This window comes from Coturnix japonica, chromosome 2, assembly GCF_054131305.1.
Source record: "Coturnix japonica strain WE chromosome 2, WE-NBRP24, whole genome shotgun sequence".
In the NCBI taxonomy this organism is placed as follows: Eukaryota; Metazoa; Chordata; class Aves; order Galliformes; family Phasianidae; genus Coturnix; species Coturnix japonica.
The window spans coordinates 121,644,842-121,670,829 of record NC_140664.1 but is presented as its reverse complement, the minus strand read 5'-3'; the positions used below and the strand labels follow the sequence as shown (position 1 = coordinate 121,670,829).

The 25,988-nt window shown below is 35.7% G+C and overlaps 1 protein-coding gene across 1 annotated transcript in view; it reads right to left on the bottom strand.

Annotated features, from left to right (window-relative positions):
• Nucleotides 1-25,988, bottom strand: part of LOC107309030 (macrophage mannose receptor 1-like) — a 48,200-nt gene that overhangs the window by 12,809 nt on the left and 9,403 nt on the right. The window contains exons 4-21 of the mRNA XM_015853439.3: nucleotides 24,422-24,586; nucleotides 22,268-22,381; nucleotides 20,674-20,820; nucleotides 17,145-17,327; nucleotides 13,255-13,412; nucleotides 11,168-11,281; nucleotides 9,998-10,113; nucleotides 8,218-8,366; nucleotides 7,118-7,317; nucleotides 6,536-6,660; nucleotides 5,746-5,833; nucleotides 4,921-5,065; nucleotides 4,596-4,637; nucleotides 4,313-4,476; nucleotides 3,293-3,360; nucleotides 2,579-2,679; nucleotides 1,935-2,077; nucleotides 1,079-1,193 (exon numbers count right to left, since the gene is read on the bottom strand). Coding sequence (XP_015708925.2) covers nucleotides 1,079-1,193; nucleotides 1,935-2,077; nucleotides 2,579-2,679; nucleotides 3,293-3,360; nucleotides 4,313-4,476; nucleotides 4,596-4,637; nucleotides 4,921-5,065; nucleotides 5,746-5,833; nucleotides 6,536-6,660; nucleotides 7,118-7,317; nucleotides 8,218-8,366; nucleotides 9,998-10,113; nucleotides 11,168-11,281; nucleotides 13,255-13,412; nucleotides 17,145-17,327; nucleotides 20,674-20,820; nucleotides 22,268-22,381; nucleotides 24,422-24,586 — 2,337 coding nt within the window. The remainder of the gene's footprint in view (nucleotides 1-1,078; nucleotides 1,194-1,934; nucleotides 2,078-2,578; nucleotides 2,680-3,292; nucleotides 3,361-4,312; nucleotides 4,477-4,595; nucleotides 4,638-4,920; nucleotides 5,066-5,745; nucleotides 5,834-6,535; nucleotides 6,661-7,117; nucleotides 7,318-8,217; nucleotides 8,367-9,997; nucleotides 10,114-11,167; nucleotides 11,282-13,254; nucleotides 13,413-17,144; nucleotides 17,328-20,673; nucleotides 20,821-22,267; nucleotides 22,382-24,421; nucleotides 24,587-25,988) is intronic.

Genomic DNA, 25,988 nt, shown 5'->3' with positions numbered 1-25,988 from the left:
ACTCTATTAACCACACACCTTCTTTCAGTCTTTGAAATGGATGCAACTTACTTAGCATTTCCAAGAGTAAGACCTACAGGTTTCTATACCAAATGTTAGCATTGCTGCTCTGAAAGAAATTGTAACAAGAACTCAAGTCTTCGTACCTACACTAACAGCAGAAACAATAGTTTAATGCTTATGGTTTTATTTGTCATTTCAAGCCCTGCATAAGTTATCTGAGAAACTGTAGTTTTATGTAGGATAAGAATTTAATCATGCTTGATAAGTTCTGTGAAAGTTTGACTCTTCATCACTTCAAGTGTGGAAAAAAAATTAAGTAGTGCTAAGTTCATATTAGCACTCTAATGTTTTAGCTAATTAACTAGTTAAACTAGTAAACTGTTCAGAGTACAACAATGGCTTGTTTTACAAAGTATCATTTTTCAGTGTGCTCTTTGGAGTTCACAAACAGTTCACAAACATTATGCAGTATCTGTTTCTCAGTGTAGTTTAAAACATTTCTAAAAAGAGATGTTATTAACATCTATCAAAATCTCTTCTAATTATTGTGTCATTTTAATTCAAGCATGGAATATCTGCCCATTTACCAAGACACTGATGTAATTCTTGTAATCATTAAAATAAACTTCTCTGGTGAAAATAATGATGCAAATACGTAGTGAGATGGCTAGATGTATGATCAGTCAAACCTCTGCCGCAAACTGCCCAGCGACAGAAAGTTTTAATCCCAAAGCTGTTCTACTTGAAATACTATGGAAAGCCATGCACTGAGTTAACGCTGACTAGTGAAACTACATCACTTGGAATGAAACTTGCTGAGTCCAGCTGGCATCATGTTCAGGCAGAGAAGGCATTACTTTGGTTGTCAAGATAATACTCATGCATTTCTAAGCCAGCAGTAGAATTTGGTAGATTCAGGTGCAGATTTCACTGTAAATTTCTAAATATTGTATGTTGTGGAACCAAAATTAGATGCAAAGACATCATTCAAATGTTGTCCATATTTACACAAATACAACCATCTGTAAAAATTAAATGTCATCTCATCTAGTTGCTATAGAACTATTCTCAGTACCTTGCACTTGCTCATTAGGGATAGTGGCCAGGTTTCCTCCTAAATTCATGCAAGCTGTTCGTGCGGCATGCCAAGTGACACGTTCATCTTCTGTAGATCCAAATATTTTGTAACACTAAAACAGCAACAAATTCTCTATTTATTAACTTTACAAGAACATCACTTACAGACTGAACATCACTGTTGCAAGCAAAGCAGGAAGGAGAAAAGGTGGTGAAATAGCAGATTTAACTGGGACAAAACACATTCTGCTCAAAATGAAGTTTCAAATCATGTCCATTCTCTAGGTAAATTTTCAAGGAAACATTCCCCTAAACAAAATATATACTAGATTTGATTTGAAATCGATAGAAAACAAGCAAAATCTGACTTTTAATGACAGAAAACTAATATTGATAAACTCTACAAGACCAATATTAACCCACTTTTGTGTTTTGTTTTGTTTGTTTTCTAATTTTAATTTGACTCTACAAAACTTTTCACAGTTCTAAATTCAAGAAAGGCAAAATATATTCATTACTGAAGAAGCATTATAATAGTGTTAAAACACAAACCAAAGTGTCAATACTTCAAGAAGTATATGTAAATTCTTTAGGAAATGCATAAAAGAAGGCTTGGAGAGAAGACTAGAGAATGACTTTCATAAACTGCAACCAAATATGTTTATATGTCACTTCCAAGTATCCCCCTTTGAAATGTCAAAAAGCAAAATTGTGGATGGGCAAACAAAGAAAAACATGTAGACATCAACCAGCTCTCTGGAAAAAAATAAAATATTTAATAATGTATTTGTAATAACTGCTTTCTATTTAATGCTTTGCCAAACATCCAATATGCTCTGCTTTTGTTACAGTACCTTATTCTGAAATGAAAGCCAAGTTGGATTACATCCTCTTGGAGTTGAAAATGTTGTTGAAGGAACTGTGGAATTAATGGAACTGTTGTGCCTTTCACATATGTAGGGATTTGGATAACCACAATTTATATCATTCCAAAATCCTAAATGTAAGATAAAAGGGGGATTGTGTGACACCATAACCAGAATTAGTAGATAAAAATAATTTTCACTCATTCTTAAACTAAGCTGAAAGATCACATCTAAAGTCCCTCAATTTATTATAATTCTATTTCAGAATTTAGGATAAATAAGGCACTTTGTACATGCTGTCATCAGCGTTGAAAGCAACATAGAAACAGGTAGTAAAGTTTTATAGTGACACATTAAGTTAATTTTAATTAAAAGTATAAAACAGTTGTGTAGTAATCATAACCACAAACTTCTATCCAAGCTTCGCCATGTTATATTTAAGATAAACACAGGAACCACAAAATGTTAAATCCAAACTATAATACTGTGGTCTTCTACAACAACATGCAACAGCAAACAAAGAAGGAAAAAAAAAAAAGAGAGAAAAGTAAAAGATGGGTGCCTCTTAGAGAAACAAAATGGGACACAAGCCCATAAGTAATGAAATTCAAGAGCAAACACACAGAACTCACCTAAATTTTTATACATGACTACACAGTTTTCATCATTATTTGCAAAGTTAGGCTCATGTGGTGCCCATGCCAAATAATTCACTGGAGTGCCATCCATCCAGCTTAAGAAAAATAATCCAAGAAAACACCTCTTTAATATAAGTAGGATTGAGTCCGTATTGAAAAGAAGTCATTTTGCAATACCTTTAGTATATCCATTCATAGTCTAATGTGTACAAGGTTTTTTGACTGGTTTGTCTCTCTGCTAACCACATTAGAATTGTTCTCCATACATAGTATGTGTGCTTACTTTTGATTTACACAATAAGCAGACACTTCTGCAGCTGATAGGACAATACCCAAAATGTCCATTCAGACCAACCAACATACAAGCTGGACAGCATTTTAAAATGAGATAGTACAGATTCTCACAATTTTCCCCAAGTCATACATTCATTTGACCTATTGCACATATAAGAAATTTTAATCATAACACAAGCAAAATGCTTGATCATTCTACTACACAGAGGAAAAGCTGTGATAAATTTAAGACAGAATACAGTTTTACAACTTTCAGAATAAAAACCACCAATCATGAATCGCTAATCCCTGGAAATTTTGAGTAAAACTTAAAAATATTCTCACACACATTTGCAGGATTAAATTTCATTCAAGCACTTCATAATTTTTTTCTCTGCTCAATAAATGCAACCGTGATGGTTCGCAGCCACCTACCTTGTCCTTTGATCAACACTCAGTTGCAAACCAATGAAATATGCATCCTCTTTGCCATTTTTCAATATCTAGAATATAACAATTAATATTGTATACACTTCTTATCACAGAAATTCATTAATAATGAGTAATACACTATTTATTCACAGAGAATAGGAATTGTTATAATGTCTAGCTACAACAGAAAATTTAAAGCAGCTCACAGCTGACAATCATCAGTAAAACTTCACCACTGACCAAAAAGTTTGGTTAGTATATTGTCACTTTTTACACTTTTACTTTAATGTCTGTGAAATTCTCAGCTCTTGAACAGTGTCTGACAGATATCATCATCTACAAATACCCTGCAAGAAACAAACCCTCCTACAATTTGGATGTCAATTAATATAGGCTCATGTCAACTCATTGACATTCTTCAGCAAGGTCAGGAAAAGCTTCAAGTAGTTCAAATCTGACTTGTAGACTACTGACTTAAAGAAGGTGATCGGAAAAAAAGTAATCAGGCTTTCAGTCACGAAGGAAACATCATCTAAAAGCTATTTGCTTATGGTCCACCACTCACATACTTCACCCCTTATTATATTCCATATGAGAACTTTGTCCTTCTGCCTCCTTGACCAAAAAGAGGTTGTTAGGTAGACTACATCTCAGATACACTGACAAATTCAAAAGCCGATGTTCTCAGAGTTGTATATAAACCAATACCTATTTTGATTAGCTACTTTGAATGTTTCATCCATCATCTTTCAGTTAACTCACTTGCCCTACCAAATTGTAGCTCAAGATTACAGTGCTTCTTGGTAAAACAAAGCAAAAACTAATTGAAATTAAGCATTAAGATTTACCTTAACACATTAGCAGCTGCAGATAGATATAATATAATTCATTTGGCTTAAGGCTACTGAAGTTTCACTGACTGCACTGTTACAAAACTTGTAAGGAAAACAGATTGAACAGGACTTGTGCACGCACTCATTTATTCTGGATGATTATTGTACAGTATTAATTAATTTTTCTTACATATCTCCAGAGGAACTTTCTTTCTGTTTCACTCTCAATGACTGCGAGGTCTCCAAAGTTCTTTTTGCAAAACTCTCGACCTTTTTCCATTGGAACACTCTCCGTGCTGAAATAATAATGTCTGTCCTCATTTATAATCCATCCATCATCAGTAGTCACATACTCTGTAAGATAAATAGTAAGCTAACTACACTGTTACTAAGGTACAAGTTATTTTCATTAGTAGAATTTTTGAAATATGCTTAAGCACACACACACTAATAGGAAAAGAAAGAAAACTTACTGGGTACAGGAGATTCTGTTGGTTCAGGTTTTAAACTTGCACCTGTAAGAAATAGAAATTTTTATTATGACAGTAAGAGAAAATGTTCACCATGAGCAACAGGCATGTCTCTTAACACTGAATTTTATGTTAGCAATGGATTTAATACCAAAAACTAGAAGGAACTAAATGGTCTAAATCTCTTATTTTTGGCCAGTTTTAAATAAAAACTCTTGTTCCCCTATGCTGTAAATACAAGCAATCCCTAATGTGCAATAATACCCTGATATTTGCCTAAATTAAATGATTTTATTTAACACAATACATGGAAGGAAGCAACCGGTACCTTTTCTTATCTGGCAGATCCATCCATATAGATAATCGCAGTGCCTGTCATTCCAAAGCATGCTTGAATCACCACTGATCTCTGCACAGAGTTCAATACCTTGATAATTATTGGGCTCTCCAAAGCCCCAGTTCTCATACCTCACCTATGATAGAAAAGGTTTTGTGAGGATCCTGTAATACAGTACAATAATAACAGAGAGAAGGGAGAGACAGTATCAAAACACAGGCATAAGATCTGTTTCTATTTTCAAGTAGAAAAACAGAGGTAAGAGGAAACCAGCTTCCCCCTGTAAATACTGACATTTCAGATTTGTTTTCAGATTGAAACTGGGCCACAATTTCAGTAACTGTTACTTCTTATCACACTTGGAAGAATACTGATCCTTTTAAGGACATGAATTCTGTAAAATTCATCTAACGACAATGATGGTGAATGCCACATGTTGATAAATAAATAGCCCAATTGAGTAAAATAGTAGGATATTATGGGGAAACATCAAAAATGTTGGCATTTTTCTCATAAAAATATTACTGCTACTCTAATTTTCCTATCTAAATTCTAATTTCAGTTTTATGTATGATAAACTTCTATTTAAATACACATTTCCTTATCAAAAATCAGTATGATTTAGCCATAAAATTCAGCCCCTAAATGCATTCAGCCATGAAAAGTAATTACATTACTATTCATAAGCTTCCTAATGTGAGCATGACAGAGTAAACTGTTATGGTTAAACATAAAATTGCACACAGACATTTACACCATACACTTGAGAAACTCAGAGAATGGGAAAAGACAGCTGTGAAGAATTAAACCACTGACCGGAGATCCATCACTCCAGACAAAGCCATCATCAGGATTTAGGTAATACAAGCCCATCCAGAAGTGCTGGTGGTAAAAACCATTGTTTCTAAACAAAAAAAAACAAAGCAAAAGAAGAAAAATAATAAATATTCAGTTTCTAAGGGGCTTAAACATAAAAACAAAACCAATAAGGGCATTACAGTATTTTTTATAACCTATCATCCAGAGCAGTTTATAAGCTTCTATACAAATAATCCTTAAAGCTGTAACAAATAATAACTGAAGAGGACAAATATTAAAATTCAACAATTTCTAGCTTTTAGCACTGCTTGTTAACAGTCCAGTATCTACTGTTTCTCTGTTTTCACTTTAAAGGCATGTAGAGTTTCCAAACACAAAATTACTTGCTGCAGCTGAATCACATTAAAAAATAGCTCCTTAACTGTTTAGGTTTACATCTTGACTGCTTTCCTATTTGTACGTGCACTTATGTTAAACAAACTGTCATCTATACTAATTTCAAAATATCCACAAATCCACAGGAAAAGTTTTTACATCTGATGATTAATGTTGTCTCAACTAGGTATCTTGCAGTCTTACTATAGCATTAGCCTCTAGGGTGATTGTTGCTAGTCATACTAGAACTGCTATTTCATCAGCTCTGGTTTTTTTTGCTGTTTGATACAGATGCTGGTAATGAATCCAGATTGGTTTACACTGAAGTAAAAACATATGCCTATAATGAAATATTTCAGAAAGATCAAAAGGATAACTAAAGTGAACAGATAACCACACTACAGATACTCACGCAATAGAACGCCATATCACATACTGCTCTTCTTTACCATTAATGGAGGCCAGATCTCCTCCTATAGTTCGACAAAATTCTTGAGATTCAAGCCATGTTTTCTTTTGCTCTCCTTTAGAAAAAGGCTAAAGACAGTATATTTTACCATCAGGCATAATAGACGTTATAGATCACATGATCAAGAAACTCAAAACCAATTCACTAAAAATTAACTTGTTCTATGGGGATTAAAGAAAATTACAATGTAAGGTCAGTGTTCGTCTGTTTGAAAAACAGGTTTCATCTGAGCATCTTTGAGGCAAGCTGGCAGACTGCACTGATGTCAGCAAAACCTGCTGCAAATTGACAGGAGAAAGACACTTTAAAGAATAAGGAAATTAAGCTCAGATGACCAGACCCTGAGATCAGACTTTAAAAAAAAAAAAAGTAAATTACAAATATTTCAATAAAAGGGCACAGGATCTGAATGTGTAATCCATGAATAAACTGATGAAACAGTAAGACTATCGTACACCAATTCTTATTGCGTGTAGGTGTACCAAATATAAACTACCTTAATTGAGATCTAAGCAACATACTTACTTTGAAACAAAAGCTAATACGATTGTTTGAGTCCCAACCTTCTGGGCAACTGGGAACAGGAGTTGTTGTAGGAATAGGTGGAGGCGTCACTCCTTCTGCCCACATTTTGCATACAAATTTTGCTTTTTCCTCACATTTTATTACATCCCATAATCCACCTGCTGTTCCAGTTCTCATGGCAACACAGCCTGGCTTTCTTCCTGGTTGAAACATGAATACAATAAAAACAACATTTCAGGGGTCACTGAGAACTTCAGAAAACTACACATTCTATCCTGTTAGAAATTAAAGTATTTGCTTGTACAAAGTCAAAAATGTTTCTAAGTCATGGAAAAAAAGGCAAAAAACAAAAAAGTGTTTCACCCATATCTGAGATACTGAATTGTGCCTCATATCAAATCACATCAACTTCCAATGGCTGACTCCATCATGCAATTCAACCAATTCTTCCCTAAAACTGAAGACACAATAAGAGCTGTTTAACCAAATTTGTCTGATTTGACTATGATTTAATAAAATGAGCTTGCTCATATAATGTATTATAATATTTATAGTATATCAAGGTTTCCATTCACAAAACTTAGAAAACCTGGTAAATAAGGAAATCACAATTCCTCTAGAAAAGATAAAAAGTGAAAAAAAATAAATAAATAAACATAAACCTTCCTCTTGTCCTCTCCTACAACCTTGTTTTCCCTAAGGCCAGAGATGTTTTATGTATGCTGTGATTTCCCACTACTCAAAACATGCACTTAGGAAATGTACTATGAGATACAGCTGAACAGGCAGGATTTTCAAGCAAGGCACAGTATGTCGGAAGAGAATGATCTTCTAAAGTAGTACATGCAGAATGACGGTAAATCAGAAACTTGACAGCACTTTAAAGTTTCTTTTACACCCAGGTTAAAAGCCTCAGTTAAGCACCATGCAGGGAGTTAGAACCAGCACAGCACAATTGAGAGAGCAGCCAGATATATCTGAGAGCAATTGGTCTCAGACCAATTATACCATCAGACAGGAGCTAAGGACTGAAATAAAAAATACAAGTGGCAATATATTCTGGGCACTGCACTCATTAGACAGCACTGAGTCATAGTTACCAGGCATCTCAGAATTCCAGTGTGTAAATAAGACATGTTCGCCATTAGTCCACTTGAAAGTTCCCTTCTCTTCTACATCTGAAAGTCCAATCCAAAAGTATCTTTCTGTTTTCAGCCCAACCAGGCTAGTCAGATAGGCTTGTTCATATCTGTTCAAAAGAATACAAGTGTTAAATTAATATCACTGAATTAATTTTTAAAAGCTGTAAACAGTTTATTTTCTCAGAACTACCTTTGTACTTTCTTGAAAGAGTTACATGGAGCGATTTACATGAACAAACCAAATAACAAACATAATATTTCATTTGTAAGCTTGAAAACTGAACAATTCTGTCTCCTCTTCTGATGTACAGTATAGAAAGTGGTATAATGGTGAATTGATACAAAATTGGAGAGGATATGGGAAGGAAGGAACATGGAAGGACTTAATTTTAATACCACTGTATTTTAAAGACTTTTTGGTACCCTTGTATTTAATAATTTCTTGTTACAGGCAAATACAAAACCACAAAAGGCCTCAGCACTACCACAGAAATACACTAAAGTAAAGGCTGAAGTGTGATGATAATAAACTGTTAAACTAAGGAAAACTGCAAGTTAGATCCAATGATCATACATGAAAATTGATGTCTGGGAAACAAACCTACTCAGAGGTAAAGCCTGTCATAATTCATTACTGTGTTTAAATTAAAAACCCTTTGTAAAATCAGAGCTAATGTAAAAAAAAAAGTCTCGTGACACGGAATAGTCCAAAGACCACATTATTTAACTGTTTTTTTATCACAGGTGCAGTTCTACCTGCATTTAGAGGGTTACTATCCATGGAACAGTTTTCACAATGGAACATATCTATTTAAATTATAATGTAACAAACAAGAGAAAATCTAAAGCATGAAGTCAGCTGCAGGGACACCAGACTTTATTTCTTATTTTTTAAATATGCTGTATTCAATAATGTGTATCAGCTGCTCAGAAACTTAGCACATATTGAACCCTCATGGAACTGTGATGTTTTTAAGCATCAGGCACTTCTATCCTCATTTGGATTCCTATTTAAACTTTGAGTAAGTACTGTAATTCTGAAAAGAACTGTTATTTAATATTGACCTTCTCTTCCTCATTTCAGCTACATTTCAAGAGGAATTCATTTACATCTCTTCATCTGATAATTAAAATTAAATTCTATACTCATTCCTACACTCAAGGAAACCTATCCTCAAACCAGTACAATTAAAGGAAAACAAAACAACAAAACTCTTTTTTTTTTCCTTGCTTGTTGTAGGCGTTAGCGAGGATTCAGAATGTGACGTGGTAAGACCTCCCCTGTTCTGCCCCATACCTTGTGATGTATACTGGGAGCGTATTTCAAACGTACTCTCAAGGGGGCGTAGACAAAGTGATTAAAGTATATAAGGTGCTAACTGCACCATAATAAATGCCATTTTGCCATCCATCAAACTGGTGCGAGAGTGGCTGATGGTCCTGGCAAGGGGATGGTGCCAGATTTAGGGTAAGGGGGTGGTTGAACCATAGAAGTACATGGCAACACTTGCTATAACTTTCAATAGCGAAAAATCATTTCATATCCGTTGACTACTTTTACTATGAAGTGAATTCATAGATTTGAATATGCACGCAAAATCTTTTACAAATTCTGTATGTTCATATAGCTGTCCTCTCAAGCAAGATTTTCATTCATATAATATCATCTGAATGTCAAAATAAAGATTTAATTTGTTACATTCTCATGGAGCCCCTAATGCAAGCAGTTTTCTCTTACCTGTCTTGAACAGTTGCTAAATATGCTTGATGCCTTTCACAGGTTTGATTTGCTTGTGAAAATGTTACAAACGCATTCCCAATTAAGTAACAATAAAAACCATGTCTTTTCCAGCCCTGTCAAAATAAGCATTAAGTGATCAAATATGCTAACAACTTTCATAAAGGTCTTAGAAAAATATGTTAAAAACCATAAATATAAAAACCCATAAACAAAGTAAAAAAGACTCTTGACACAGCCAGCTAACCATTAGACAACGGAACAATTGAAATGCAAAAAACAGAGTGGAAACAGGCAAGAAGAAAGCTTTTTTAAATTCCTGATTTATAATGATAGTTTATCAGTGATTTCCACTTACAAAAGGATATGATGGGTTTTTTTGTGTGTGCTTTCAGTACTCTACCTGTCACATAGGTGTGCAAGCATGAGAATGCTCATGGAAAGCAAATTTAAGCTTGTCTTTCTAGACTGGTAATGACACATCAAACAAGTTTATAGATTATTAACACTAACACTCTCTTCTAATGTTTTGTCATCCAAATGTCATTATCTCAGGAATATGCCTACAGAGGAATCATTTGCTGTAACCAAGCCACAGTTAACACAAATTTTCTCCTGACGTTCTTCAATTTCTCACCAAAAAGACTATGTAACAAGGAATAAATTCAGCAGCCATTCAGAAGGAGCACAGTTTTGCTTAGGAACTTGTAACAAATTCTTCAAAGCAAGGAGCATGGCCAAACACCTAAGCAAAGCTTTGAAAATAGTGTGAAAACAAACGCATTCTTATTGCCATGAACAGTAATGAAGAAAAATGTAGACAGAGCTGAAGAGCAACTGGTGGTGAAGGCAAATTTCTTATGAAGGTCTGAACTTCAGTCAAGGAATAATAGCCTACTCAAGAACTACACAGTTGAGTCTTGTACACTTTCAAGTTCTAGAAAATAAAGGGAACACCAAGAGTCAAAGAGTCAGAGTCTGGACTTATTCATCAGTACCACCTGCACATCTGCCATAAAAATGAGAAGGCCAACTGTTCTAATGATGACAACACAGAAACCATTTCTCCTTTATTTCCCCTCTCCTTCCAGATCCACCCAGGAGCCATTTTCCCTTCTTAATCCTTCCCAGCAGCCTATTCAGCTTCAACAACTTTTTTTTTTCACTTACTCTCTGGCAGCCCATGTCAATAGCTTCCTCTTCTGTAGGTGCTTCTGACAGGGGTTTCCTTTTACAGATGTAACCAATTTTCTTTTCACAAGAATGGTCTGCCCAAAATCCATCCTGAACGTAAGAACAGAACATCGTGGTCAAGTGGATTTATGATTCAAAGATGTGCTCTATGTTTAAGTGTCTAAGGATTTTTTATTATAACTATCTTCTAGTTTTTAAGGAATACCTACATATAACTTCAGTACAGAATTTCAGTCTGACTTCTCCTGCAGAGAGTGATTCACCATTGATGTACCTCTTTTTTGATTACTAACCCTGCTGCAAAGTGGACCCTTTGGGGTGACAGCAATACATCATCTTTACAAAGACAACCAGTTTGATAATCAAGCAGGAGGAAAGGGAATCATAGAATGGTTCGGGTTGGAAAAGACCATCAAGATTATTTTCTTCTGATCCCCCTGCCCAGGGCCCCATCCAACCAAGCCTTGAACACCTCCAGGAATGGGGCATCCACAACTTCTCTGGGCAGTCTGTTTTGGTGCCTCACCATCTATGTTATAAAGAATTTCCTAATAAATCTAATTTAAATCTGGTCTCTTAGTTTAAAATCATTATACTTTGTCCTGTCACTACAATGCCAAGATTCTGCAGCCTTGAACTGGTATTTTTGGTTGGTTCTTGGCTATACTATCAAACTAGATATTAGATCCCATTTTTAAGTTTACTTCATCTTCTACCAATATCTCTTCATATACAAAATAAAATAAAATAAAATAAATCACATGCCACAGTACTTATCTGTAACTATATATGCAACTATTTTTGCTACCTCATAGTTTAACCATTTGCAGGTTCCAGTGCTGCACTCTGGCACCCTGATGTTTAAGTATTCAGCTACTTTGCCACGCCTGACCTTATAACTCCATAATACAGACAAAGCATCTACTACATCCTCACCTAACGCTGCCATAAGGGCTGCCCAAGAAACATTTTAAAACACAAAAACCTTTTTGCCTTTACAAATCTGCTTGTTCAGTGATGATGTGCTCCATGGCCTGGTTGCCATGGAAAAAATATGTATTTACACACCTCTCACCAGAACTTGACCACTCCTGCAATGGAGAAAAAACTTCAAAAAGATTACAGTCTCATCCATGCTTCTAATCACTGCAATTATTTCTTTTTTCCACTAAAATGCATGGCAAACCCTAACATTCCAGTTACATCTGACTGCATGTGAAGTTTCTATAGCCTGCTGAATTCTTATATGCAGCAGAAAGGGGTAAGTATTCTTTTTCCTCCTGATAAAATAGGTAAATCATCAAGGAGATGGTAAATCCTGTATTTTTAATTATCACAAGGAGGAAAAATTCTGCAGCATCACACAGTGACTGACTTTTATACTTGATGAACCATGGAGACCTGGCACTGAGGGACATGAGTTACTGGGTATGGTGAGGATGGTTGGACTTGATGACATTAGAGGTCTTTTCCAACCTTACTGACCCCATGATTCAGATTACTATCTCAGTCCTTATAGCATACCTAAATTATGAATGATTGTCATAATCCAAAAGACTTTTGAAAAAAGCCCTACAATTGTAGGTATCAGTGACTAGGATCAGTGAGTAAAAGGCTTACACTAATGCCACTGCCAAACACTTTCCTCACAGCTTTTCATGTGCAGAGCAGACTTAAGCATAACATGTAACAGACCCAGACTCGAGTTTTATAAGTTCATCTAGAATAAGGAAGCAAAGGTTTTTTTCTCTTCTTCTTTCTATCATCAACAAAAATTGGTAGTACAATTTCTTAAGATAGCTATATATCTCATTAGAGATATTCAAAGCAAAGAAAAAAATTCAAACATATCCAAATCAAAATGTAGATTCCCAAAGAAAATATCTTAAATGTTCATGTGTTTTCCAGTGTAATTAAAAGTTTCTTCCAAAGTCCATATGCACATATGGAAATCTCTGGCCCTTGTGGGGCCACCACTTTATTGTCTTTCAAGGAAGCAGCAAAAAATAAAATAAATAAAATCAAATAAAGATAATTAAGTCAATAGTTAAACATGACTTTACCTTTCCTTTCATAACAACACAGTCCTCCTGCCTATTGTTTGCATGAGTGGGCTCTCCACGAAGCCACTTGGCGTAGGTTACAGGTGTCCCATCACTCCATTCAAAATACATCTGAACCTTGAGGTCATTCAATCCAATCCAAAGCTCATCATCTGGCTCTAAAACATGATTGATAACAGTCCTCATACATGATGTAATTCAGATGATCTTACTCTCAGGAAGGCTAAAAGGCAGTCACAGGAAATTAAGGCTCCCTGTTTCATATAGTGGGCATAGCATTGCCCATACACACAGTCCACTCTAAAAGCCACTCACTCTAGTGGCAGTAAAATAGTGTTTAGCTTCATACAGAAACACAAACCTGTTCTCTTTATTGAACTACGTTGTAGCATAGTTTGGTTTGTTCTCCTTTTCCAGCTTAAAACTCTTGCATAAAATAAGTAACATGACACAACTAACCACCTAAATAAAATCCTATCTCCCCTTTCATTCACCTCTAGTGCAGGAAAGAAGGAAGTGAAAGCTCTTCTAATGCTCACTCAGAGTGTCTCAGAGCTGACGGTAAGCAAGCACAATTGCAAGTTGCCCCATCATCTGTTCCTATACTTTGTTTCATTTTACAGCAATATGAAATTTCTGTAGCTGTTTCACTTTTTGTCAGTCCACTATGGAGTAAATTTTCACTTGAAATGAAAGTGCAGGATTAATCAAGCATCTTATTTCACAGCTGCTGTTTCTTAGAGGTTTACTCATCTGTGCTTAAAAGTGTCCACTCTACCATATTGCTACTATATCATTCACCATCCAGTTTTCTTCTGCAAAAATCTTCTGAATAAAATCCTATGGAAGATTAAAAATTGGGCATTGATAATGATTGAATTTAATCATCATCAACGGGCATTCCTTTGTAGTACTGGTTTTGTAACTTTGTTAACTGCAATTGGCATTTATTAGGAGAGCCATAAAGCATATTTAATTCCATCGTTAGTAGTGGCATGATAGAACAGTATTTTGAATTAACAGTACTCAGACATCTTTCATGCTCAGTTAGTTCCCACAGTTTTCCCGTCTTGAATGATTTTCCTCTTAACATTTTCTACACATACTGATCACAGTCAACTTGACAATGGAATTGCCCATGAAATTTAAGAATGGGATTTTGTGTCCACCCAAAAAGATATCAGTTGTTCAAGAGTTCTTCAAATGGAAACTGGAACTGATTCTCTTCTGTTGCTTCCCTGTTAAAAGTCACCTCCCCTAAGGCAATCCTTTTTGATTAACACATTTCTGATTTTAATAGACACCTCAGCAACTTAAAACTCTCCTGTGACAATTGTGCCATCTGCTAGCTACAAAAAGATGGAGGCATCCCATTCTGACAAATCAATCTCCTAGAAAAATCACCTTCCCAGCTTGCCACTTGAATCATCATGTCTATCCTTCCTTTTTCCCTCCATTTCCTTCCCCATTTTTATTATATCTGAATATAATCAGCCCTCATAGCTCATCTATACCATCCTTAACAACCCTCCCCTAATACTCAGACTCAGAGGACACCAGATTCCATTCAGCAACCAGCAGAACAGAAGCCTCCTCCACAGCAAGACATTCTAGTGTGGTGAGCTCATACCATGGTAATGCAGTAATACAATAAACAGCACACCATTACACAAAGATTATGTCTGAGTCATAAAATTAACTGTGCAAATTAGAAATGGACAAGAATTAGCAGAGCCCCTTCCTACATAACATTTTCTCCTGTCTGTAGAAGAAATGCTGGCATACAGTTTGGTGACCTCAAAAGCTGTGTGACTAAATACCAAGATCTTTTTCCTACAACTTCATAAATTAGCTAATTTCCACTCTCTCAAGTGTGCACTGAGCCATTCTGCATTTCCATGTAAATATGCACAATACATTCCTCTTTCATTCTTCACGTTCTTCTCTAAATTTCTCCTCTGTGGATAACTGAAGTTTTGCTACTGCAACCATACTTATAGTACCCCTTATTGCCCAGCTTGATCACAAGACTGAATTGTCTGGTACAAAGATGGGGTCTTATTCTGTTTGTACAGTACTTATTGCAGCAGAGTTCTGATTCAGGCAAGATTATCGAGGCACTGCAGTACATAGCGCTCTCATCACAGGGGTGAGCAGTGGCAATCTGATACTGAGACAAATGCCTTAAAGGCATCCTCAGCAGTTTCAGCTTTTCTCCTCTAAAAAAAATTACTTTCTAAATAGTCTGTTGCAGTATATGTGCCATCTGTGAGAAATCTGGCTTCCTTCAGAACTATATGCCTTTCAGAAATATTCACTTTTTAAAACACAGTGCAATACAATCAGTCCAGAAAAGGTCTCTGGAAAAAAAAGTATTAACCTCTGAAATGACCTGCTTTCAAGATCTGGGGTGAAAATGCATCTAATTTCCTTCAAATTCTTTCAAATGTCCTAATGCCTCCATCAAGAGGTCTCACCTTTCCTAATCATCCCTTTTCAAAGAACTGAAGTTTGGCGTAGTTCACAAATAGCTTATCACACTTACAGTCCCCTACTCTGTGCACTTCTCTGGCTCATGCTGCTTCACCTTGAGTGCTATGTGCGGTTTGGCATGCCAAAATATAAGAAGGTCATAAAATTACTAGAGACCACCCAAAGGATTGGGAAGACAGGGGAGGGTCTATGAGGTTAAGGAGCAGCTGAGGTCCCTGGGTTTGCTCAGACCAGAGCAGAGGAGGCTCAGGGGAGGCCCCATGGCAGCTGCAGCTCCCCACAGGGGAGAAAAGGGGCAGCACTGAGCATTGCACTCTGGTAAAACTACAGAACTGTGTCATAGAGCTGCATCAGGGGATGGTCAGGATGGAAATGAGAAAAAGGTTTTCCAATCAATGGTGGTCAGGCACTGGAACAGGATCTAGAGTTTAAGAACAATTTGGACAACGCCCTCAGATATACGTATTAATTTTTAGGCATTTCTATGTGGAGTTGGACTTGATAACGCTTGTGGGTTCCTTCCAACCTGGGATATCCTACTATATGATGATTGTAAGAACAAAACACAAGTTGCAACGGAGTTGTACGGGATATAAAACTAAAGTAGATCAGCCATTTTGAGATTGCAGTTTCTGCTGTTATGCAGCAGCTCAAGACAGCTTGCTGCCATTTCAGTGAGAATAAGATACCTCACGGGGCACTAAAAGCACACAGAGGATTAGTTACTGCAATGAAGAAAACATAAGCGTGAACATGTCTCACCCATTAAAAAGTAGTATCTGACGCTTAATGTAAAATAAATTACATGTAATGCAGCAGCTATAAAATAGCTTCATCATCAGCGTGGTTGCATCTCACATAAGGAGCATCTCACCTAAGGTCATTCTTGCCTTGCAAGAACTTGAGTATGTAAACACTGGGACAGACAGCTTCTTATTTCAGAAGAAACTCAATTGACATGACTTCAAAAACATGAACATGGCAGTAAGAGGATCCATAATTTTCCCCAAGCTTTCTGACCAACAAATATTTCCCCTCAGCCATAAGAGAGTGAAAGTAAAAATCCTTCCAGCTCCTGAAAATGTTACAAAATGGCCTTAACCTGTATAAGAGGTAAAAGTAGACCCTGAGAAAGGGGTTTTTGTTTGATGCAATTCACAACACTGACTACAGCTTTTTCATAACAGCATAGTCTGTGTAGTTTTAATACTCTTATTTATTTTTTTTCCCAACTTTTGAAGTTTAAAATTTAAATCTTTCTGAATCATGTGATGAGGACACTGTTAAAAACAAACAAAAAACAACAGAAAAACAGACTTCTCCTTTTCTCTTAAACTTCTTATTTTCTTAGTATAAATGATGTATTATTGCAAATAATTAAATAAATAAATACTCACTGTACCCAAGCTGAGAAATAACAAAGCTGTACTCTTCAACATTATGGATGCTAGCCAGATCACCATCCTCTTTTCTGCAAGATGTTAAGGCATCTCTCCATATTTTGGGGTCCCTGTGAATGATGTAACAGTGACCAGCATATGATATCCATTGGTCAGGACATCTAATAGGCACATCAGTCTCTGAAAAGAAGAATGAAGAACTTCAGAATTTAGATTTTAACTAGATTTTAAGCACTTTATGGACTAGCTGCATTTTCCAGATTAACAAAGGAAAATCAAGTGATTCTATGGGATCATGCAAGAACCCAAATGCCAATTCTACTTTGAGGAACACTTTTTAAAAGCACAATTGAGAATAGATAAAGATGTTGGAAAGACAAACTGATGGTATGTGGAATTGTTCAGAGAAATGAAACAGAGATGACAAGTGCTGCTGTAGAGGTTAGTATTGTGTTTTAGGCAGCTACCTGATTCATACTGTGCCTGGAGTCAGCTCTGAGCATGTGTATTTTACAGTGCTTTGCTATAGCAAGCAGTCAGAGAGCAGCTCTGAAAAAAAATATCTAGACTTTTATGCATCTTTAACACACTGACTCAGTGCAGCCTTTTGAAAACAGTAAACAGAATAGAATAGACACTATCAGTTCAGGCATAGCTACAGAGACAATCAAACAGGTCTCTATTCCCCTGTGGCTTTGTAAGAATCACCCTTTCATACTGAAGGAGACTGTATGAACATGACTCTTAACACTAAATCAGCTACTGCAGGCAGGGAGACTCTTTTGGCTGTAAATCCAGTAACACAAGGGAATTTGTTGCAGAAAAACTGGTGAAGTAGTTGACAGTCTAATTACTTTGGAGCAAATTTTATTGAATGACATAGCTGGGGATTTCTCAGTAGGACAAAGCCTCAAGTTGTTCATTTCCAGCTGTCAGCAAAAGTTAACTCTGTACTTCCCTCTTCCTCTACAGAAAAAAACACGATACAAAGCCCCATGATCTACTTTTCATCTTAAAGAAAACAAGTACTAAACCCTGAGCTGCATCTGACTTAAACAAAATAAGCAGGACATATTAAAGCACGTAATATGTTACGATGGGAACCAAGTTAACGTACAAAAAACAAATACCAAGCTGATGAATACTGGGGAATAGATCAACATACAAAAATGAAGCATAGACTTAAAAAGACCAAATAGTTCTGCAAACTGTAAGCTTGGCTTCCTGAAGTCTGAAGATCACCCAGTTAATGACTTGGGTGTCTACGAAGGTAAAAATACTAGCTGAATGATTCTTATGATTAGGGCATTAACATTTATCTCTCACACACTCATTCTTTGTGGTTGATTAGAGAGAGCTTACACAGCATTCACAGCAGTTAAATTAAGTGTATTTAATTCTCTAATCAGATATTGGGGTTTATGAAATAGTTGGAAACTCTCTATATTGTTGAATTGGGATGAAAACTATTTGGCAGTCACTTGCTAGAGGTAAACAGCCAGACAGCTCTTCCTTATATTTCCTGCATATTTTGCATGTGAAATAAATGGATTCTAATTGATACATCTTGCTGTATTACAGATCAACTGCTTTGAAGCCTTAAAGTCTAAACAACTTAAAGGTATATAATAATGTGGCCCCCTGCTGGAAAAAAGTAGAAAGAAAATCAAACAAGCAAAGAAAGTCAACACAGCTGTTGAATTCCTGAAAATCTTCAAATGCTACAAAAAGAAAGTACCTGTGAAGATTTTTCACTTCATTGTTATAGATATGTGATTACATACTGTTATGAAGTGTTCTCATCCACAGTCCTCACATGCTGCTCTTTTGAACTTAAACGTAGCTTCTGGGGTCAAAATGTTAAAGAATTGCCTCTGCATTTAGTAGTGGGTGCACAACTTAATTGCTTGCATGAATTTGCAATTAATTTATATTTTGACTCTGGAGTCCTGGGGAGGAAAACATTGTCTGCCATGAGTTTTCCTTCACATCATTAGAAATTGAGGGCACTTAACACCTTGCGTGACTGCATGTTTATTCCTTTTATGACTTCCTCCCTTAGGACATTTTGGAAAATATTTTATGATGTGAACCACTGCCAACCTCTGCTCAACCTGTCACCACATTTACTCAGCAATTTCTGTACAACTGAAACCTTTTGTCTCATTTCTCTTCTTCCTGCAAATGACAGATGCACTTGAATTTGGGAAGGGTGAGGCATGAAATCAAGACCCTAATATATAAGAAAGAAATAGCCATTAGCTCTGAATTAAGACTGAATCTAAAACTAAAAAATTGGCCACATTGAATCAGTGGTGCATTTACAAATATCAGTGTTTAAAAGACATGTTTATGAAACTGAAAAGATGAGTAACAGCCCCACTCTACTTTAACCTAAATAAAGATTTTGGCTGTCAAAAGTATAGACATGCTAACAATTATTTGCATTTTAATTCAGAAATGTGTTCAAATATGCATTAGTGTCCTTCCCAAATCAAGCAATCAACTCATTTTCAAAACGGGAGTTTATTTAATTAACATTGGTTTCAGTATTTGGTCAGTAATACATTGGCTCACTCATTTTTCTTAAAGAGAAACAAGTTAGGCAGAAGACACTGTTTCAGGTTTTTTGATATCACTGAGCTGGCTGTATGTTGGCAACAGTAGAAACAGTATTTTAAAACATATATTTCAAATCACACTTTTGGGGTACTTCTCATTTGACATCTCATCTTCCAATAATGTATATTTAAAAATGGACTGGAAATATGGTAGGCGTTTGGATTTCTTCTTCTAAACCCTGTGCAAAGTAATGCCAGTGGATTTGGGAGATAACTGTATAACTTGTATGAAGAGGAATAAACTTGGAAATAAGGGATAACAGAAGGAAAGAGTGTTGAAACAAAGAAAGAAGTTACAGTGTAAATTATAGTACAAAGAGATATGATAAGGAAACAAGTCTAAATAAAGCTATGAAAACTTAACCCTGATTTGTCTTTCCTGTGCAACATAACCATGTGCCCAAATTATATTTCTTCTAAAATAGTGTTTGCACGTATTTAATCTAAAGAATTTTGTAATTAAACTAAATAGCTTAGGTATATAGAAAACATAGATTCATACATAATTACATAAATACATAGTTGTTAACAAATCTTTAAATCCTAGAATAATTTTTAAAAATTCATTAAATTTACTATTAATTTGTGCTGTTAAACTTAGTCCATTTCATAAGCAGTAAAAATGACAGCAAGAGAGATAGTTTAGTTTCAATGGGAACATGGGCTTTTAGATAATTACACTATTTTTTTAAGCATTAAATTATTTACCCTTTTATTCTATGTACAAAATGTGATGGTTTTGCTTCTGGAAAGAGAACTCACGAAGTAAGGAGACCAGAATAAAGAGGAAGTACACAACGTTCACTTTTACAAGGAAGCTTGGTCAAGTCACATTTTGCACAGACATGATCTTTTCTCAGTTTGACACCACTAGTAATTTGTTAGGGGATTATTACCAAGCCTACCTGCGGGAACAATGAAAGATGCTAATGTAGCATTTCCTCGTTTACAAATATAGCCGAGTTTCTGGTTGCATTCCCGATTCTCCCACTTGGCAACTTTGCCAGGATTTAATGCAGCACAGATTTTTCCAGGTTCTGGAGAAGGATGTCCTTTAATAAATAAGAAAATAAATAAATAAATGGGTAATTTTATATATGTATTTTTTTTTAATGACAAACTACTCAACAATAGTAACTAGGAATAAATGCCTCATGGTTAAACTTCCAGTTGCCTTCAGATCTGAATTTGTTCTATGCTTTAATTATAAGACATTAATATATAGGCAGTTGTGATTCTCAACAGGCCTTTAAGCTGAATGGTGCAGTTCGTTCCTTTAGCAGATATTCTGCTCACAGTGACCACACATTGAGGTATTTATCCAGTTCACGATTGTTAACACTCTTTTCACAGGTTCAGAGCCTTGATGGGTATTACAGTACAAATATTTCATTTTTTTTCCACTTTCTCAATTCTATAGTGCAATTTGTTACCTGTTCACTATGCTAGTCAGATTCTGCATTTAGTATAAACAGTAAACAATTATTTGGCTAATCTGAACTTGTTGTTCTTGTTGTATTATTTAGAACTTATTGTTTAGAACTCATGGGATGGAAGAATGTAAAGCTTCCCCAAATTCTTTAAAAATTTACTGGTAGAAAGGACAGTTAGGTCTTCAACACCCATGGAAATGGGGATGAGACAAAGATTAAGCTGGAAAAAAGTGTAACTGTGAACTAGAAAGCACAAATATAACATTGGTTATATAGATGCCAGCAGAGTGAAAAACAAATAGAGCCCATTTTGGTTACTCTAAAACTCAGATAATTCTTTACAGGTTAAATGAGAGCTGCCTGCAGTTTTAGCAGTCACAAACAGCTTCCCTTGTGGCTTTGGCTCTAACTCAGCCAGGCTTTCTCCACCCTTCTCTACATGCAGCTCCTCACCTGCGCTTTTGGCAGACAGACCTGTAAACATCCTCTCAGGAACTTGTATGTCAGCCCATCTGTTTGCCTTTTGTGCTCTCTCCATTGGAGAGCTATTTAGACAGTGGTTCAATTCACTCTTCAAAGCTTGCAAAGAAGTTTTTTCCACCTAAAATTTGGTTTGGATCTTACCACCAAAATGGAGCAAATTAAATACATGTGACATGCCTGATGAAAATGAAGCGTATTCAAACTGTATAAATTCAGACATCCACTTAAGTCAGTCTCCAAAGACTTCCTGAATTAGTGCAAGGAAATAAGAGTCCTGAAGGAAAGAAGTCACCTTAACACAGACACTGAATAAAAAGCCAGAAAAGCACCTCTTCACTGCTGTCTACAGATGGCATAGGAGGCTATGTTTTGAACACTCGCAATGGAGTTCAGCACTGCAGCTTCAGGTGTGAAGCAGCTGGTTTTGCCTCAGAGCAGACTAGACTAATATATTCTGTTCTGTATGTATTATCACCAAGTTTGGTTCATCCGAAATGAAAATAATGATCCAATCATTAAGCAAATAACCAAAACAAACCGGAAAAGAAAAAAATTTAACCCCTTAGAAAAAATGAAATCTCACCTGGAACCCAATTTAAGTATCTAAATGGAGCGCCACCAACCCACTGCCATCCACTGTCAAAATTCAGGCTGTTAAGGCCAAACCAGAGAGCAGAACTGAGCTTGCCAGTCAAACCTAGGTAAGAGAGACAAAGAAAGATACTGGTAATGCACAGCAAGAGCAAACATTCTCTTGAAACTTAAAAGCTTAATTCCCTTTGGTTCTCCTTTTTCCCAATGCAAGAGTTAAAAATTTTAGCTTCAGGTGGCTAAGCTAAACTGCATATATGGTTTCACATTGCTCACATTACTTCTACTTGCAGTTTTCACAATTTTAGGTGCTGGGAATTATGTTAGAACGAAGAAACAATAATATATATATGCTCTTATAAGCAGATTATCATAAATATGAATCAAATCATTTTTTTTTCTAGGATTACAATGTATAAAACTGATTGCTGCACAGAGAGTAAGTAAATAAATAATCAGTATTCTAAGATCCGATATGAATTCTTTCCTGTCATGTAAATATTTTCTTTTCCAATAAAATTAACAAATGTGAGCTTCAAATGTACTAAATATTTTAAACTAGTGTTGTAAGCTGTTTATATTTTATCATACCACATTTAAATAAGGCCATTCCAAAAGTCATCTTTTTAACAGCACATCTGGTTTGCTTTGAAACTCATCTGAATTCACTACTTCAGCCATAAGTCAGGAATCCAAAGCATGTTCCAACTTACTGTTCTAGGTCTGAAAAGCACTTAGAATAATACCATGCCCATGCATGGTCCTGCTGAATTCTGTGTTATTTTTTATAGGAATTGTAACTCAATTGCTTCTCTCTGCTTTATATCTAAGAATTGCAAGCTTAGCTGGACGAGTGCTGATTGCTTTTGAATTGATGCATTTCTGCACAGCTTACAGGAAATCATTGCACAGCTTCATTAAGCATTTCTGCCTTGACTGATGGCATCATGCCAGTATTCAAATTTGCTTTATTTATTTAGTTGTCTTTGACACTATGGTTATGGGTAGCACTTAAAGCACAGCCAAGTTAAAGGCAGGGGTTGTTAAGTACTGAAAAGGATTGGAATGTTAATGACAGAGTCTGATTTGGCATAAACAGGTTAATGTATTCCAGTACTACTTCTTTACTAACAAGTTACAGTTTAAGAGAATCAAGGTCTGAGCATGACAGGAAAACCTAATTCTGCGAGAATAGCTGCAGAATGAAAGACTGACTTTGGAAACAATATATTATAGTTTGCAATTAAAACATGTCTACTAACAACTCGCTCCTAAATGTAAATGCTCTCTTGAGCATTAATTTGAAGATTAACTTTATCAGTAAAGAAGAGTTGTGTTTTGGGCAAACCCTTTAACTGGAAACAAAAGTTTTCACAGAACAGATTACATACAGCATTAACAATAGGTTTATCAAATAATCTATCAGCCTCTGATTTTAGAAAGTACAAAAATTCAGCTTACAGCATAGAAGCTTATCAAAATGCTTTCTAATTTATCTAGTAGCTGTAATATTGGACTACCTCACGTGTGCACACAGGCTCAGAGTGAAAACAAGGCTGCCTCTGTAGAACGTGAATGTCTTCAAGCATGAATTCAATATTGAATTTTCACAGGAGGGAAGTTTGGAAATGAACTGGGGGGTGGGAGGGTGGAGGAGGAAAGGAATCTGAATTCAAGCTATTTGTATTTAAGTTCTCTTGTTTATTAGTTCCTTTTTCTTTTCATAATTGAGCATATAAAGATGATAGAGCAGATAAAGCATAAAGATGATACAGCAGTTTTAATGAAATTTGTCAAAAATGCTTAGAGTACACACAGCAAAGACAGTGTAAAAAGAACACGTTCTTGACATTTGCATCTTTTCTTTGAACACTAGTTTGAATTTATACACATTCCAAAATTCTTTCCTTACTGCTTAAATTAATCAATTGCTGCGTTTTTTATATCTCTGTAATTTTCCAGCAATATTAATTGATGATAATCATTATCTTTTCAAGTTTCCACCTGAATTATTCAAGATAACAATTTAAATCCACAATTAACAGAACTGAAGAAAATGTCAGATTTCAAGATAGAACACGCTATCTAAGGGTCGCAGTTAAAACAAATCTCTTTCAAAAAAACCTGATAGATGATGTTACTCTACCTGCTAGGTATGTTTGTTCATGCAACTCTGTGACACTTAATAATTCAGCCTTCTGCTGTTGACAGCTTTTTCTTGCCTGATGCCACGTTAGTGCGGACTCAGAGTTTATCTGATATTGGACATTTGTTAGAGGATCGGTGTTCCACAACGAATCAATGCTATTAACTGCCAAGAGAAAAAGAAATGCTGATCACAAAAACTGAGACAGATACAAAATAGAATAAATCACTGAGCAAAAATACACAAAGCTACACACTGCAATAGAGAACAGGTACAAAAGGAGTTCTTTAATGTCTTAGTAAACCCAGGTCTAGGCCAAACCATGACAGCCATGTTGGACAACACGCATCACAAAACAGTATCACATTTTTCTCCAGTACAACAAAGCTGCTGTTTAAGATGAACAGCTACAGTTGTTCTAAAATAACTGCTTTGTCACCATAGAGGAAACCACTAAGGTCTTACAAACTCACACTAGCTAAAGTCCAAAAATAAACCAGATGATTTTTCTGAGCTAAGAAATCCTCATTTATTTTACAGTTTTGGATACAACGTAAAGTGGCTTTAGAACGTCTTACTAAAATAATCAGACCCAAGCATTGGACTGAAAAATGGAAGCTATAGGGGGACCCCCAACAGTGAGCCGAATATCACTCCACAGAGAGAATAAAGTTGCAAGACAAAAGCGGAATAAAGAAGAGGTCGCTGTTTGTCTGCTGGCAATGGGAAAAATCCTGAAATTCCTGAAGCCTGTCTGTATCAGCTCCTTAAGTTGCAAGCTATGAAAAATCTGAGAGAAAGAGGTCTTTTCCTTTTCCCAATTCAAAGAACTCAGAAAATCTGTGCGTGTAAATAAGAGGAAAGCTGTACAATAAACAAAACTCAAGACAAAGGGTGGTACATATTAGATGTCAACAGGTCAGTAACCAGTTCCACTTTTTCCTGTATTAAATCTGATAGTTTATAGACTATATGAAGTGCCTCTTTTTTGAGTTAGCCTTAGGCAACAAAATAAATTCATAGTATACTCTAATATGGACCTTTCAATAAATATGGAAACTTTCATTCCATTATCATTATTCAGAAACCAACTTCCATCCACAGTATTTTATGAGTATCAGAAGCCAAAATTTCTTCACTACACTGTGTTCTACACAACCATGTGCACAAGCACATGTCTGGGATAAAAGAGAGACTGTAACTATTAAAATCTATAATTCAGTAAAGCAGATTGTCTGGCCTTAGAGAAAGGGTTTTACAGATATTGTGCAATCAGTAGAAAGGAAGAGAAGAACAAGCATTCATTTGACCTTCAACCTTCCTCTCCCTGTCTCTAATTTGCAGTTGCATATGAGGCTGTTCTGCAGAACTTTGGCCTTTCATAAAAATAAAGTTCATTTCTTCATCTTTGATTTTTTGATTTTTTTAATGTCTGAGTTCTAGGCAATTGAACACCTTAAGAGAGCAGGGCTTGGGAAAATCTAAATGGTACTGTTTAAAGCTTACTATCCCCAGAGAAACCAGAGGATGTTTATATGAAAATCTGAAGGTATGTTTTAGCATCTGA